Genomic DNA, 18423 nt, shown 5'->3' on the forward strand with positions numbered 1-18423 from the left:
AAAGAGGCAACATCCCTTGGCTCCAACAAGATCTGTAAGATGACACAGGGCTCTGGCAATGTCTCGACTAGGAAACGGGTGTAAAGTAGTTGAAAGCAAATCTGCATTCCAATTTGGGTTCAGAACAGAAACCATACTAAATAGGGTGGAGAGAACATGGGTAGGAGATAGGAATAAAAATAATAATGATAATCTATTTTAAAATTTGGAGGGAGGTGGATTAAAGGAAAGAGTTGAAAACCTGCAAGGAAACAAATTTTCAGAATGTGTGAAGATTTTTTTAAAATGGACATTTAAAGCATTATTAGGTACTGAAGTGGCAAACTAACTTCAAAAATCAGTCTAATGTATGCATTACTTTTGTAATTTAACAACAAACTAAGAAAAAGTGTTAAAGGAGCAATCTTTTCCTATTTTTGAAAAGCCTTCCCTTTTTATAATAGCAATAGTTAAAAAGACAAGCAAAATAAAGAAAAATTAAAAATTCTACCCACCCAGAGGAACATTGTGGGTTTTTAAAAATTTTTACCCTTTCCCCAGATCAAGAAACAAAACACTGCTCATGTCCTAAAGTCTACCTATGTGTCCTTCTCCAGTTACAATTGTAGCCTCCCTCTCCTTTAAAGTAATCATTATCCTGACTTTGTGATAGTCATTTTTTGGGTATTTTTAAAATAGTGATATGTATGCTTATTTAATATAATTTTTCCCAAATTTGAACTTTACATGAATGGAATTTTTTATTGAAGTATAGTTGATTTATGTTGTGTTGGCTTCTGGTGTACAGCATATTGATTCAGTTATATATATATTCTTTTTCATATTCTTTATCATTATAGGTTATTACAAGATATTGAATACAGTTCCCTGTGCTAAACAGTAGGTCCTTGTTGTTTATCTATTTTATATATAGCAGTTAGTATCTGCAAATCCCAAACTCCTAATTTATCCCTCCTCACCCCCACCCCCCTGTAACCATAAGGATGGAATTATACTATTTGTGTTCTTCCATGCTTTGATGGGATCACATTAGATTATGCCAGATCCATTCCTGATGCTGAATGTAACTGGCTTATTTTCTCTGTTGTACATCATAGTAGCACAATGTACTTATCTATTCTGTTAATTGACATATGGATGTTTCCAATTTTGTGCTACTACATATAATGCTTCTATGAACATGCTTGTACATATATCTTGGTACAAACATACGTGTTCTCTAGGGTAGAACTGCTGAGTCATAAGGTGTGCATGTGTTCTGAAGTTACAGCCAAATGTTTTCCTGCTGTTGTTCCAATTCATACTACCACTGGCCAGGTAGGAAAGTTCCTGTTGCATCATATCCATAGCAACAACCCTCAGTGTTCACAGAATTTAAAAATTTTGCCCATCCTTTGGACATGGAATAGTTTCTCATTTTTTTTTAAATGTTAGCTTTACTGAATGATTTGGGAAAGGAATAGCATTCTATCTAGTGTGTAGAGGGGAGTTCCAAAGGGCTAAGGGAAGGGAAAGGTTTTCAGACTTTTTATTTAATTAATTACCTTTTTAAATAGAGGTACTGAGGATCGAACCCAGGACCTTGCGCATGCTAAGCAGGCACTCTACCACTGAGCTATACCCTTCCCTCTGTCACTGTGGTTTTAATCTGCAGTTCCATGACTACTAAAAAAGTTGAGTACCGTTCTATTTGTTTGACCATTATTCAAAATAATACTAAGATGTTATTTGCCTTTTTCCCTGTGTTGAAAAAAACAAAAGTGGATAAAACTACTACTGACACTTTAACACAAATCAAGGCAGTGACACCAAACTGCACTAGGATTCTTGTATTCTTTATCACCAAACATGGAGGTGGGGGGAAGCCAGTTTGTCCTTAATGAAGCCATTAAAATTATTAACTAATTAAATCTCAATACATATCTTTCTAATATTCTGTGTGATGAAATGGAAAGTATAAATAAAGCACTTCTATTGCAAACAGAAATACAATGTTTGTCTCCAGGAAAAGCACATGTGCAATTGAGTTGCTATGTGAACTAGCTACTTTTTATAGGGAACAGCATTTTTACTTATTCAATATGGTTTAACTTACACATAAAACTTTTATAAACTTCTAAAAGTATATAAAGGTTTAATAAAATTTGTTTATATACACATGTTATATACATATATATACACACACAAACTTTTATATACATGTGTCATACATAAAAGAATAACAATCTATGGTTACTCAGATGGATATTTGAAAGACAAGTTCTTGAAAATAAACAATGTGAGTCTGTCACCTCAAGGAAAAAAATAAAGGACAGTGTTTGTTGCTAGTGATAAAAATCTAGGTTTCAAATTAAAAAAAAAAAAGAATTCTGGAAAACTTGTACCTATCGCTTGTGAACTTGAGAGTTTCCCAATATTTAAAGACTTCTGTGAACAAGCTGAAGATAATATTTGATTTTTTCATATTATAGAATGAAATATATCAAAATTGAAAAGACTTGCATAACTAAGGGAACCAATATTTTCCATATGATAAATACATGATGTTATAAAAATCATGCACGGATAAAAGATCCAATCAAAGCATAAGACAGACCAACAGATTTTAATGTATTAGAGTATGAAAAATTCATTAGTATGGTTTTAGATTTTACAATACAACTAACTTTTGTCAAGTTTTGATGTAGTATCAAAAAAGAATATCAACAATGATCTGAAGAGGTTAATTAAAATACTTCTTCCTTTTCCAATTTCACATCTCTGTGAGGCTGGATTTTCTTCAGATACCTCAACTAAAAAACAACCTATCACAACAGACTGAATACAGAAGGAGGTATGAAAATCTAGCTTCCCTCTGTCAAGCCAGATATTAAAAAGATCTGCAAAAATGGAAACAATGCCATTCTTCTTACTAAATTTTTTAATTGTTTTGGAAGATAGTTTTAATTAAAATCTCATTTATAAATTTATGTTATTATGTAATAGTTTCATTATTATTTGTAAAAACTAATAAGTGGTTTTTTAATTTCTCAGTTTTAATTTCTAATACAATATATATCAGTAGGTATCACTGACACAAACAAAAGCTCTTTGAGGTGCTTAATAATTTTTGAGAGTGTAACAGGGTCCTGAGATCAAAGAGTTTGAGAAACGACTGTTCTATTGGGTTGTGTCTTTTTCAGATTGATTCCTGAGAATTCTTTATATATTCTGGATACCAGTCCTTTGTCAGTTGTACATATACCAATATGTTCTCCCTGTTTGTGATTTGTCTTTTCACATATTTACCACTTTCTTCATTCCTTTGTTCTTTTCAGATGTACTATCCAGGATCTGCTTCCTTCTGCCTGAAGTATAGTCTTTAGAATGTTAAGTAAGGTGTGCTGATGGCACTCTCTTTTGACTGAAAGTGTCTTTAATTAGCTCTCTTTCTGGATATCATTTTCACCGGGTTTAGAATCCTAGGCAGGCAATTATCATCCTTCATAACATTAAAGGCAACACCAACTGGCTTCAACTGCTGATGTTGAGAAGTCAGCTGTCACTCTACGGCATCTTTGAAGGTATTCTATTGTTTCCCTGGCTATTTTTATGATTTTCTCTATGTCTTTGGTGTTTTGATGTATCTCTGTGATATACCTAGAGTAAGAGTTTTTTTATTTATCCTTCTTGGGATTTATTGGGCTTCTTGAAACTGTAGATTAGTGTCCTTCATCAGTTCTGAACTATTACCAGCCATTATCTCTTCACATATTACCTCTGAGGTATGTCTGCTCTATTCTCATTCCCCAATTCCAATTAAAACTATTTTATGTAAGGAGAGTATAGCTTAGTGGTAGAATGCATGCTGAGCATAAGGTCCTGGGTTCAATCCCCAGTATGGAAGAAAGGAAGGAAGGAAAAAACCTAATTACCTACCCACTACAAAAAAAAAACAAAAAACAAAACCAAGAACACAAACAAACAAAAAAACTACTTGAAATCCTTTCACTTCATTCTCCATTTCTCATAACTTTTCTTCCCTGTTTAACTTCTTAAACCCCTGTCCTACATGCTGGATAATATCTCCTGACCTGTTTTCTAGTTAAACCACACATTCATGAAGTTTTTAATTTACTATTATATTTTTCAATTCTAAAAAATTTTTGACTCTCTCCAAAGCTTTTTGTATTTCCTGCTTTCACAAATCTGTCCAAGATTTTCTATTTCTTTAAATACAATAACTAAGTTGTCTTATAATTCTAATATATGAAGTCTTTGTAGGTCTATTTCACCTCATTGTAGTTTCTACTAGTTCTTATTCAGGGTTATTTATTTATGTACCCTGGGCTGCTCCCTACACTTCAAAAATTATTTGAAGGTATTCTTTTAGGGCTGGGATAAAGGTATCTAAACAGAGAGGATTCTTCTTTGCTTCTGCCTGGCACCTAGGTACTCTATTAGTCCAAGGCTACTAGAAGCTCAAGGCTTTTGGACCATTCAGGTAGTTGAATTTGGGCAGTAAATCTGCCTGAAGGTTACTCTGTGGTACAACTTATTGTCTGGGTTTCCCCGCCCTCCTGCCATACTCAGTGTTAATGCAATCTTTTTTGCAGTCTGCTAGGGGAAAGAAGGGCTTACTTTTAGTTTTTTAGGGTCCAGTTTAACTTTAGGAGCATATTCTTTTAGATTATCCACCTTGCATGGACCCTGGGCTTTGACTTTTGTCCCCAGTCATGCCATGACGACATCAAAACTGAATTCAAGTTTGCCCTCAGTAAATGCATTCAATGCAAAAGTAGTTCCAGTGTTCTGCCTGTCCCTATGGGAATCACACCTTCTCTTAGACTTTGACCTTAATATTTTCATGGCTCTTTGATACTTTTGAAAAACTGGTTTGTTAAAATCTAGTATTTGTTAATTCTTTTCAAAGAGAAGGCTAGTTCAAATAACTTAGCCTGCTATATCCTAACATACAGGTTTATTCTTTTTTCAAGTTTTTAACATAAGATCAATATAATAATAAGAAAGAAAAAAAGAAAAATTACACACAATTCTGTTAATCTTCATGCATATTCCTGTCTAGTCTTTGACCATATGCACACTTTTTTTTTAAAGTTGTACCAATCTGACATTTTCACAGCAGCTAATATCTATGTTTATTATTTGGGGCAAAAGGTCCCCCCCCCCCCCCAAAAAAAAACTTAGGAAAGAACATCCTGAGATCTGCAGAGGCCTTTTTTTGGGAATAAACTTACAGAAAGACGAGATCCAGCTCTTGCTCTGGCAATACTCTCCTTTTCCTTTTCAGATACCCTTCTCTGCACAGCCTGGAAATTGTTTAAGGCCACGGAGAAGTCATTCATGAGACGTTCCTTCTGAAGTTTCTGCTGGCGCTAAGGAAATTAAACAAGAACTTGAAATTTCGTATTAACCAGAATCATTTGGTTTTAATTCCCATTAAAAGCAAAATGATACACTCTAAGGATTCCCAACTAGGGAAATTATTATGAAATAGGCTCTTCCTTAAATTAATAAATTTGTTCTTTGCTAACTCAAATCCCTGGATAATACTATAAGATTAAGTCAGAATTTTCCCTTGTAAGGTAATCTCAGAGAGAATTGCAGTCAGAATTTTAGTTCCCTGGAGAATCTAAAAACAAAATAAATACTTATGGACTCAGACTAGACCCAAACAGAGAGATTTTTTTTTTTTGCTAAAAAATCTATACTGAGTTCACATCTTACCTGAAAACCATAGGATCATTTTCTTTCACATTGGAGTGAGGTTTAAAATCTTTGAGAACCTGAAAACTACTTTGTAGAGTTACAGGCTATCTTTACTAAGCTTACTGGTACTACATCTCAAAAAACACATACTGAGAGTGTGCTGAGAACACAGAAGTTAAAACTTACGACCTCAAACAGCTTACAATCTATCTTTAGATAAAGAATTTAGATATACAAGCCACAAATCAATACAAATAATTGCTATATTCAATTACTATAGAAGTGCAGGGGGCAAGTACAATCAGTAAGAACCCAAGTACTCAAAAAGCCTCAAGAGGAAGTAGACACTGAAGGAAAAATAAGGTGTGAATAAGCAGAGGATCTAGAAAAAGATAGTCTGGCTGGAACCAAAGGCTTCTTCATGAGAATAGCTAAAAGATAAAATTGGAAAAGCAGGGAAGGGGCTGGCCACAGCAGGTTTGAAATGTCAAGCTAATGAGTTTGGGATTCAACCTCCAAAGAACAAAGAACACCAAAGATTTCTGTGTAAGGAACATGACAGATACAAAATGATAACTTAGAAAAATTAGTCTGTGATGGTGGCCACAATGGAATGGGAAAAAGAAGCAAGTCAAAAAGATGACTGCAATTATCTAAGCTTAAGGTTAGCAAGACATGGTATCAGTAATGAGAACACCAAGACATGAATCTACGAAACATTATGTGACTGGCTGTGGGTAAAGGGGAATAAAGTTACACTTGGAAGAGTGATGGTAATATTGAAAGCAAATTTAGATGAGGAATTTATCCTTTTTCTGGGATTTTTATTTTTACATAAACATTATAACAATAAGGGGTAAAAAACCATCATTCCCCAATCTCACTATCCAATAATACTATCTTTTAAGTATATCATTAACATTTTCCATGTTAGCATACTCTTCACAATTATGGTCTTTGTTATATAATATTCCATCAAGGTGATCTAGTAAATTTTATGTAAACATTCCTTCCAGACTGTTCCATTTTAACTATTCTAAATAAAGCCTAAAGTGAGTCCCATTGTAACAGCTAATATTTATACAGTGCTTATCACGTACCAGTACTGTTGTTAAGTACTTTAACCCATTTAATCCATATATCAACCTATAAATTAGGTACTATTATAGTCCCTATTTTACAAATCAGAACAACAAGGCACAGAGAGGTTAAGTAATTTGCCTAGGATCACACAGTAATTGGCAGGGGTAGAATTTAAATCCAGGAAATTTCGCTCCAGGGTATATAGTTGTTTTTTTTTCTTAGAACTTTTTTCCCTCAGGACAAATTTGCATGAGTGGGAATATTAGATCCAAAGGCACAAACCTTTTTATAACAATACGCACTGTCATTCAGCTTAGTTAAGGGATTTGGGTGAAACAGGAGGAATTCAGTATAAGAAAACACCTTAAATTTTACATGAAGGTAGTATATTCAGGAAGAAATGTCAGAACAGGAATTGGGAATATGGGCCATATACTTAGAGGCTTAGGGGGCAGTGCTGGGAAAAAGATCTGGGGATCATGTTCATAAAGGAGACAGGGAGCTCATAAAAGTAGAAGACTCCTAAGGGGGGAAGCACAGAGTAATAAAATTAAGACAGTTAATGGCAGAGCCTTGGGGGCACGCCCACTTCTAGGAAGATAAAGTCAGAGAAGAGGCTGAGACTAAACCTGGGGGAAGAGAAAATAGGCCAGAAAGGGATCACCAGAGTTGGGGGACAGAAGAAAAGAAGATCATGGAAAGAAGAAAGTTTCAGTGAAGACAGAATGGGCAAGAGGATCAACTGAAACAAAGAAAGGTGAATAAAAACTCAAAAAAGGCCACTGGATTTGGCAATTAGAAGATCACTGATGATAGTACATAAGTATGAAAAAAAGCTGAAAGTGTAAGGGCTAAGATTAATTAGATAAAGAAAGAATCAAAAGGGAAAAGAATATTCAGCACAAAAGAAGGAAGGGAATCAAGGATTTGTATTTCACCAGAGAGAAAATGTTTGTGGATCCATTTCATGCTCTTAATGGTCCAAGATAATGGCAGGGAACAATAGCATGCATAGTCCAAAAATAACTTTTATTTGATTTTGGAATACATTAGATCTTTTTTATTTTTGTAGCATATTTAACTTTCTATTGATATTTTGCTTAGGCTACTATTTAACACTTAAGTACCTTCAATACTGTTTACATCAGACTCATAGACTCCCTTTTTATTACTACTAAAACTATCTACAAGTGTGTATTTCCTAAGTGCACAGCTGGGAGGAGGAAAAGGATGATTTGAGAACAATTTTGAGATAATGGATGTTAAGGGGGAACCAGTCCATAATCGAAATATCAGCATGAGCATCAACTAAAACACACATATATGGATAGACACAGGGGATTACATTAAGGTTAGTACTTTGTAGCAGATGACAAAGCTCCTAGTTTTGGTTCCTTTCTTTTGTGCAGGGGCAGAAGCAAAACTCCAAAGACTGAACATGTATTTCATTAAACAGCTTGCCAGGTATGGGTTAAACTGATGATTTTCAAACTTTTTTTGATGGAGACAGAATAAGAATGAAATCTTAACCTAGTACCAAAAATACATATATGTATGCAACAAGTTTCATGTAACAACCTTTACCCTTATTACATGGTTACACACACTAATATTTCTACTCTGTTTCATTTTTTAAAAATGATGATCACAACACACTAAAATTATTTTATGTTCCAACAGCCACAATTCACAGACAACCTGGGATAGGGAAGTGGTAGGTTTCATCTTTACAGCAATCAGAGATAGGATATCATCATAAAAAAAATTCAGTAATAAAAAGCAATGTAAGTCAAATGTTCCCATAAATGGTGTAGAAGCTAAAAATGAAATGGAATCACAATAGGCTAAGACAGATGGAGAAGGGTTTTGTCCTGAGAGGATTTGAGGCAGACCACGAATAACAGGTTAAAAAGTCAAGCCACAATTGGAGGAGGCATATCTGACTTCAGAAATGTGAGGAGAAAAGGCATGACACGTCAAGAGAACAATGAATTTCAGTAAAAATTGTGTTTTTAAAGGATTTAAATGAACACTGAAGAAAATGTCTTGAAAAGAGAAATCTTTTCCCCTGAGCATTTCCTCAACCTGAGACCTGTAAATGACTCATGATGGAACATGAAAGGGACTACAAAATATAAAAGACATTTGCTTGAAACTTATAGATACTGGATACAAAACAAACTAGGATCAAGCCTAAAAGCATAAAGCTGCTAGTCAAACCCCAATAAGATGTAAACATTGAGATTCTTCTTCAGTTAAACCCATTTTACTAATGTATTAATATAGTATTACTAACAATAGCCACAGCCACCACATACCGAGTACCTACTAAATGCCAGGCACTTTGCAAGGTCTGGCACATACATCTTTTCTGTTGTCACAACAGACACTTATCCATTTTATGGGTAAGGAAATTGAGGTTCAGAGACGGTCTACCTAGCACCAAAGGCCAACTTATTCTTGTTTCACACACTGCCTTTCCATTAAAACAAAGACTTTTCTTATTAAAAAACACATAAATAAACCATAAACCCAGAAAATACCAACCTGTTCTGAAGTAGATAAAGGAAGGGGCAAGGACCCTAATTCCTTCAGTAATTCATTTGTTTCCTTGGCAAGCTGATTTGTAGAGTGTTGTAACTGCTGCCTAAGAGAGAAAAGACATGTTTCAGGATATTCTCACTTCTTGAGAGCTGCTATAGTTAGTATCAGTTTGTCCTTAGAGTGTCTCAGGATGCAAGGGATGAAAGGACAGTTGAAGAAATGGGTTCCTCGATGTCCAGGTTCACAAGAAAATTCCAGAAATACTATCTGGTCAAACTCATGTCAAGTTGGCTTCATATTAACAAGCAGAGAGAACCTGCCTCAGTGAAACCTGCTGATTAGGTATTTTAACTCTACGGGGAGAAAAGAAACGCAGTATCAGCAGTTCTGATATAAATACAAGAGCAACTGCTCCCATACCTCAATCTAATAGTTTTAACACATTGAACTCTCTCCCAAAACTCTCACAGTGATATGCCCAGGAGTTCTGCATCATTACTGTCTGTCACAGTCCACTGACTAGCAACAGAATCCAGGCACTGGGGGTTGGATGGAATGTGCCTTAGAAGCACAGCTTCCACCCTAGGGAACAACTTCCAAAGATCTGCTCCCACGTTCCTGTCTGAAGCTGATGCTTTTTCAGCTTTATCCTTGGCTCCCTACCTGTCCTTTACGCTTCACTTTCTGGCTCTTGCCTCCAAAACAAAGAAGCCCTATACTGTATTTTTTAAAAAATGTAAGGAGTAGAGGGGGAAGGTTAATTAAAAAGGGAAGAAAATGTGCTATTTTAAATGGGATTGAAAGGTAGTGGAAACAGAGCTCCTTTCAGTCATGGTTTCCTCTTCTCTGGCCATTTCTACAAAGGTTTTAAGGGAGGACAGAGAAACCACATTACTCATCATTAATGTTTTTTCACTGCAGAGGGGTCTCCAAAATAACAAAAAAACAAAAACCCAAGGGAGTCAAAACCCAGAGGATGTCAAAACAAAACAAAACAAAATAAACCCCAAGAGGGAGTCAGTCAGGAGCCCGAACACCCCAGACAGTACTAACATATCCAGAGCTATTTCACATCTCCCTGGAAAAAGCCCAAAGTAGTAAGTCATTCTTTCACTTAACAATGTCTAGGAGATTGCCCAGTATATTTTAAAGGTGAAAACCAGCACTTCTAGAAGCAGAGATGGAATCAAGAAGGATGTGATAAAAAGAATCTCAGGTCCACACCACCAGTCCACTATTCTCTCCCTCACTCTCCTTGGGTCATCCTGAATACATTTTGCTAATATTATATACAGTTGGAAATCCAACTAGATTAGACAAGCTCTGTAGATCATCATGAATCCTCTGCCAACAAGAAAGCTCATTTAGGCAGAATGCAGTTTTAGAGTGGTAGGGATTCCCTCTCTGCTTCCCTAAATTGTTCTGCTAAACTGCCTAAGGCAAGAAGGAAGCAGAGTTCAAGGACTTTGAGAGGCAATGGAGATCACAACCCATTAGTATATTTTGTTGCTCCTCTTGCAGATCCAGCTATTACCTCATGTTCTACTGCCTCTCATTCTGACTTCATAGGCCTGAAACTGAAGCTGCCAGACAGCAAGGACATAAAGTGTGTCCTCAAAGGGCCCTCACAGATCCCAGCCTTGTTAGGAAGGTACTCACAGATTTTCCTGTAGCCTGCTTGAATCCTGCTTAGTTCCTAGTTGGCTCATCAAATTCTTTATCTGAGCAGCTGAGGAGAGAGGGAAAAAAGATTTATTAAAAAGAAAAATTAATTCATCATAAGCACCTACTTCTCAGATCACTGGACTCTCTCCATTTCCTAGATAAGTACACATAACTATTGGAAAGCATGCTATAACCAAGACCTTGGCATATATATTCCCTTTGAAAACTACTTATGAGGAATGCCTTTCTCCTACAGAGTAACTATGTCACTAAGTAGAGGGTGGTGGTTTTGTTCGTCACTCCCAAAGAACTTTCACATTTTGCCAGATTTCCCATGGCACTGGTTCAAATGTTCATCACTTTTGGAATGGCCGTAATACCAAATATTAATCCACAACAATAAAAATTTAAATCCACTAATATGCAATAATTTTATAGAGAAAAGTTTTGGAAAGACAATGTACATTTATTATTAATAATAAGTTACCAATAACTGAGCACCTCTATGTGCTCGGTACATATAAGAGCTTTGTATATATTATCTTATTAATTTTCATAGCAACATCCTGAAGTAGATGTATCTTCATACTGCAGAAGAGAAAATAAATTTAGAGAAGTTAAGTATCTTATCTAAGGGTACACATAAGCAGCAGGGCAAAATATTTCAATCCCAGGTACAGCAGACTCTAATGCCTGTGTTCTTTTAACTATGCTGTCTGTAGACAAATAGCGTATGGTTTTATTCAGATAACTCTACCTTTTTGCTAGATATTTTGCTAAGATTAGGGATGGTCATGTTTGAATCCTAGATGTTTAAACTCCTAGTCCTGGACTAGGAAAGCAGAGGTCCACAGGAACTGATTTTCTATCAGTAAGGAGGAACACTAACACCAGCCTGCCTGGGAATCTGAACACCCCTGTCTCTCACTGATTTTTACAACAGGAATAGAGCCCTTGATGTCTTGTGTCCTGGCTGACAGGGAGGGGAGGGAGGTCTATTCATTTATTCATTTATTCATTCATTCACTCATCATTCATTTATAGACACTGGAATTTTACTGTATGATTTTTTGTTTGTTTGTCTGTTTGCATGCTTGCATTTTAAGAGCATTCGCTGTCTTCTATTGCAAGTAGCTGGAATACAGAACACAATAATAGAGTACTCTTTGCCCAGAGGAAGTACAATATCCTCAAGTTTCACTAGAACTTTAAGAGATGATATAACACAATAGGGATTTGGTTCCTCCGGCCAAAAGACAGTCTCCTTTGTGAAGGATCTTTCCTATCCCTTCAGGATTAATGCCAAAGTTTCACTTGTGAAATACCAGACTGCTAAATGACTGGCTTAGTGGAACAAGATGAGGAAACCAATGTATACTGTATAATTTGTATATATTATAGGATCATATACATACAAGGCTTCCATATCCAATGAAAAAGAAGCATCACCTATTAGAATTTTGAATTGTAAAAATTGTTCCTTACAATAGAGTGCTCCTTAAATAACAAAATTTGGTGGTCATAGTCATAACCTTGCCCCTAATTTGGTCATCAAGAGCAGTAAAAAGGCAAGCTAAAATTTATTAACTACCAGCTACCTTACAAAAACACTGATGTGTTAATAGCTTCTAAGTCTATTGAGAAACAAGGATCAGGCAAAATCTTCTAGATGACTGCTGGGTGACCCTACTCCTAAGTTAGAAACTGAACAACCTAGGCCGAAACAGTGTGTACAAATTATTTCTCCTGTAATTAATAAATAAACAGAAACTTCAATTAAATGGAGTTGAGAGACCAGAAGGGGGCGCTCTCACACACTGCCACAACAGCAGAGACCAACAGGAAGAAGACTCCTCTCAGCCAATGAAAAGCCATGGACCCTTTGTTTACTATAGCTCCCTCCAACTTCCTTTTCCCCCTTTACAAGTGTTCTTCCCTTGCCCCAAGGAGACTTACACTTGACTTGCTGTGATTGAAGACCCCAAATTGCAGTTCTCTGCTGATTCTGAATAAACCCATCTTTGCTGGAGAATTATCTGGTAGACTCTTTGTTTTAGGTCAACATTCCCTAGGCCAAATCACTGTGTCGTCATGGGTATTACTAAGCAAAAGTTTCCAAAGTCAAGAACATATAGGTTTGTAACATTACAAATTATTTTATCTTAAGACCATGTTTCTTTAAGCAAAAATGTAACTCCAATTTTATAACAGAAATACAGAACTCATTTGTTTAAAAAGCTGCCTTTCCTAAAATACATCTATTCTATTAAATGAGGGTTTTTAGCTTATTAGTTCCATAGGAAAATGTAAGCACTGTAATATACTGCATTCTGCTAAAAAAAAAAAAAAAGCATTATATAAGATATAAACAATCATTTTTCATCACTAAGATGTGTAATGTCCTTCTTAAGTCAAGTGGGAATCAGAATGTCACTAAAGCTATCAACTCCTTGGCCATACAAATAATTTCAGAAAGAGGACAGACATTAGCACTTACTGAGCATTCATCATGTGCCAGACACTGGGCTATACATACTTGATGTAGTATAATAAAAAATATATTTGGTATTTGTCCCCAGTTCTTGGCACAGAGCCCCTAAAACCCTTGGAATTTCGTGAGTGATAAGAGTGTCTTTTGTTATTCATAAAGAGGTCCTTTTAACATACTGAGTTTACCTACTGAGGTGACTAAGAGTAGGGCCCCTGATAGCCTTAGTTAGGTGGAGTGAGTCACCAGAAAGACCAAGTGATTAGCAGGTTGGAAATTTCAGCCCCACCCCCCAACCTTTGGGAAGGGGAATGGCAGGAGGGAGGGGAACAAAAAGATTAAACTCTATAAATTCTTGAACTAGATTTGATGAGCTTCCTGATTGGTGAACACAGGAAGATGCAGGGAGAGTGTCAGGCTCAGAGAGAGCAAGGAAGTTATGCGCCTCTTCCTACATACCTAGGCAATCTCTTCCATCTGGATGTTCCTGAATTGTATCCTTCTATAATAAACCAGTAATCTAGTAAGTAAATGTTTTCCTAAGTTACATGAGCTGCTAGCAAACTAACTAAACCTAAGGAAGGGGTTATGGGAACCTCCAATATAGACCACTGGTAACAACTGGGACTTAACCATTGGTATCTGAAGCAGGTGAGGTGAGAGGAGTCTCACAGGACTATGCCCGTAACTTACGGAATCTGATGCTAACTCCAGGTAAACAGGGTCAGAATTGAGTTAAAGTGTAGGACACTCAACTGATGCCCAGAGAATCTGAGAACCACTTGCTGTGTGGAAAACCTACACATCTGGTGTCAGAGGTATTGAGAGTAGAGGAAACACGGGAGAAGTGTTTTTCCTTTACACTTGATAAGCATTATCTTACTAGATTCCAACAACCCTTAAAATAAGCAGTATTACAGACAGGCACAATGAGGCTCATGACTGTTACAGAACTCATTAATTCATTCATTCCTTTAGAGTACATATGCTACACTGTTATATGCTCTAGAAGATAACTGCTTTCAAACTTACATTTTAAGGAAAAGAGATAAGCATATATTGGTGGTAATAAATGCTATAAAGAAAAATAAATTCAGATAAGGGCTGGAATGATGAGGTAGGGAGAGGGTACTAGTTTACACAGGGTGATCAGAGAAGACCCCTCAGATAAGGTGACACAGAGGAGAAACCTAAAGGAAGTGAAAGATCAAGTCATGAAAAATATCTGGGGGAGCAGCTTTCTAGCAGAGTATTAAGCACAAAGTCCCCAGGGCAAGAGCACTTGTTGTGATGGAGGAATAGGAGACCAGTGTGGCTAGAGTGCACAAGAGCGAGAGCAGAGCCAGATTATACAGGGCCTTGTAAACTAAAGCAAGGACTCTGAATTTTAATGAAGTGGAAAGCCACTGATGGTTTTGAGTGGAGTGTCATAATAACCAGAATTCAAACCCAGGGCTGATTCCATTAGCTATATTCTTTATGCCTCATTATGTTCTCTCAAAAGGCTGACGCTTAAAGGAAATGCACAGAACGCAGTGACAGAGAACAGGCCTCCATTTCCCGGTGTTCCACGTAGCCCCACCTTGCTTAGTGGATACCTCTCTAACTTAGTAGCTCTCTGCTCCACAAAGGCTGATGTCCTTGCTTTTATCTGCTCCCTCCCCCAACTCCCTCCCACCTGTGGGACTGTTCCTGTGTACTCACCACAGTCCAGCAGAGTGCCAGGCACCCAGTGGGGAATAAATAATCGCTGATTAGTTGAGTTAGCTTCTGTTTTATGTCATGCTGCTTCCTTTAAGGCAGAAGATATGAACACAAGCTAAGAACAGTGAGACCTAAACTCCAAACCAGAGATGACCACTAACTAGATGTATGGCACCCGGCAAGTCATTTCATGTTGCTGGGTCTCTTTTCACCAATTGTATATGATATTCAGGTTTAATTAACACATATTGAGTACTTACTATTTGTCACAGTACTTACTATTTGTGTGGGTGGGGCTTTTTCCCTCATTAAATTTTTACAACTATGTAAGGACTAAATGATCTCTAAGTACTCGCACCACTGCTTGGTGCTAAAATTCAACAATAATGAAGAAGCTCTAATTCCAGAATGATGCTGTGTAACCAAGTGGTATTTTCGTAAGCCAGAGTTTGGCTTATAGAGACTCCACCCATGTACGAATGGAACTGGACTGACTATATGCCTCTGGAGGGCAGAGACCACATTCTACTCATTTTTGTACTCCATAACCACACACACATACACACCCCTCCAGAAAATAGTTGGTTGAATATAGGGTGACACATAAAGGTAAATGTTACCAGTGTGGTAGTTCTAAGAAACCAATCTCATCTTACCGTCTTTATATAGAGCACTCTCCTTAGAAACGCTAGACATACGTCAAAGTTTCAAGTTATTAATCATCTGTTAAAACTTACTAAATACCCTAGAGAGCAATGGGGATTTTATAGACTATGGGGGGAAAATCAATTAAAATTCAGCTGTTGTTTGTGTATTCTCAGCTAAGAACTTTTTTTCACCTAGACTTTTCTGACTTCTTTTGTTTGCTGCAATTATCTGAGTTGGGATGGAGTGGTGGGAGGCAGGGAGTGGGGGTGGGAGGTGTGTGGCAGGCAGGGGAGTGCAAGGACTTTATAAGGGCACCTGCTCGCTAGCTAAGCACCAGAATTAATTCTAGTCTCTATCAATTCTATCAAAATTCCTGAATATTAAGATATTTTCCTAAAAGTTTTCAGCAAGATTCATGTATCAGATGCCCCAAACCTCAAATAGTAAGAGCAGTAGTGTCTTAGTTTACTGGAACCCAAAGCAGCAGAATTTTTTGTATACTGCCCTCCATGACCACCTATATCAGGATTTATTCAAAAACAGTAACTCAATGACCCATCTATTTTACAACTGAAAACCGTATCCTTTAATAAACCTAAAGCAGAAAAAGAAATAAAATGTTTACATATACACTTATTTTCACTTGAATGTGCTTAAAATGTCAAACAGTAAAGTGATACTTTTTAAACGATTTTTATCAAAATGGTTTGAATCTAAAAGGGTTTTGTGGTCAGCTTGGTTAATGAGAAACTCCTTTTCTAAGCATTCTAGTAAACAAAAGCTTTACTTTAGACTGATTTGTTACATTTTGGATGAAAATAATTGGGTATCTATCCTCTCTGAAATGCTGCATAATCCTGGGAACCAGACAACTAGGTCAAATGTAAAGACCAGACTTTCAGTTTGTGTAAGCAATTTTGTTACTTTTAAAACTAGGCCTCAATTTCTCCTATCACTGACCTCTCACTTTTTTAAATTAATTTTTTTTTTATTGAAGTACAGTCAGTTACAATGTGTCGATTTCTGGTGTAAGCACAATGTCCCAGTCGTGTGTGTGTGTGTGTGTGTGTGTGTGTGTGTGTGTGTATTCATTTTCATATTCTTTTTCATTAAAGGTTACTACAAGACATTGAATTCAGCCCCTTGTGCTCTACAGAAGAATTTTTTTAATCTGTCTTTTTTTTAAATTTCTACTTTTTGGGGGTGGGGTAGTTTTATTTATTTATTTATTTTCTTAATGGAGGTACTGGGTATTGAACCCAGGACCTTGTGCATACTAAGCACACAGTCTACCACTGAGCTATATCCACCCCACCTTGACCTCTCATTTTTAAAAGCATGTCCTGGCTAAAACTTTTAAAAGACTACAAAGCAAATCAACTCATTGCACATTACAGCTGACTTTCACACTAGGAACTACTCTAAGCTGAACATTCTTTATGTGCTTTTAGCCGATATCAGCATTAAGCAAAATCTGAATCTCCAAATGAACCTTAATCCAAATCAAAGTCTAGTCATATCGAAAGCAACTACCATACAGATAAAAATTTCTTCACTTAACAGATTCTAATGCTCTAATTCAGTATATTAAACAAATACAAATTCAAAGAAAAAACATTACTTACATCAAATGAGAAGATGATAGCTATGTGACAATTATGACAGTGAAGGTATCTCAGCGTCTTACTCTGAAAATTAGGTTTACATTGTTTTTGCATAGCTACGATGAAAATGACCTGACTTTTTTTTCATTCTAAACAACTGCCATATTTTCTTGCCTCTTAATTTTTAACACATTGACCTGACTTTTAAAAGTAGCTACTATACTATAATAGTAAAGCTCTAAGCTAAAGTGAATTAAAATATACATATCTGTATATATATAAACTAAAGTGAACTTGTGTACTAAATATCAAAGGTATAATCTTCTATTTACCGTACCAGTGATAGAATATGTAATGATTAAGAGCAAAGATTGTGAATTAAGACTGCCCGTGTGTTATTCCTGGTTCTACCACTTCCTAGGAAAAGGTTCCACTCCTCTGTGCCTCAGTTTCCTCACCTAAAAACGGGACTAACAAGAGAACCCTCATGTGGTTGTTGTGAGGATGAAATAAGATAATAAGAAGCTAAATTTAGAACAGTGTCTGGCACTCAAAAGAACTCAGTTAAGGATAGCTATTATTATCAAACTCAAGACCACGAAAAATGCACTTAGTGATGATAAAATCAATTAAGTACATAGTGAAGGCCAACTACATAGCCACTGCTGTGCCAGGCACTGAAGCTGAAGAGAATTGTACAACGCATGGTCGCTGTCCCCACAAAACTAATAGTGATCTCTCAGTTGGAATGACAAGGTCAAAAAACATGAATTAAAGAATATAGATTAAAGTAAGTGCTAAACTGTTAAAGGGAACTGCTTGCAAATTCAAAGAAAAAAACAATAGCTAACATTTCTTAAACACTTGATGTCGCGGGCACTGTTTTAAGCACTTTACATAAATTACCTGATTTAATTCTCACAATCCTATCAGGTAGAGATTATTATTAACTCCATTTTATAGATGAGGAAATTGAGA

General features: G+C 36.3%; 1 protein-coding gene across 1 annotated transcript in view; it reads right to left on the reverse strand.

The window, feature by feature from the left end:
- Window positions 1-18423, reverse strand: part of STX12 (syntaxin 12) — a 32360-nt gene that overhangs the window by 9149 nt on the left and 4788 nt on the right. Inside the window, exons 2-4 of the mRNA XM_010947980.3 lie at window positions 10996-11065; window positions 9340-9439; window positions 5238-5375 (exon numbers count right to left, since the gene is read on the reverse strand). Of these exons, the coding sequence (XP_010946282.1) occupies window positions 5238-5375; window positions 9340-9439; window positions 10996-11065 (308 nt within the window). The remainder of the gene's footprint in view (window positions 1-5237; window positions 5376-9339; window positions 9440-10995; window positions 11066-18423) is intronic.

This window comes from Camelus bactrianus, chromosome 13 (genome assembly GCF_048773025.1).
Source record: "Camelus bactrianus isolate YW-2024 breed Bactrian camel chromosome 13, ASM4877302v1, whole genome shotgun sequence".
NCBI classification, from domain to species: domain Eukaryota; kingdom Metazoa; phylum Chordata; class Mammalia; order Artiodactyla; family Camelidae; genus Camelus; species Camelus bactrianus.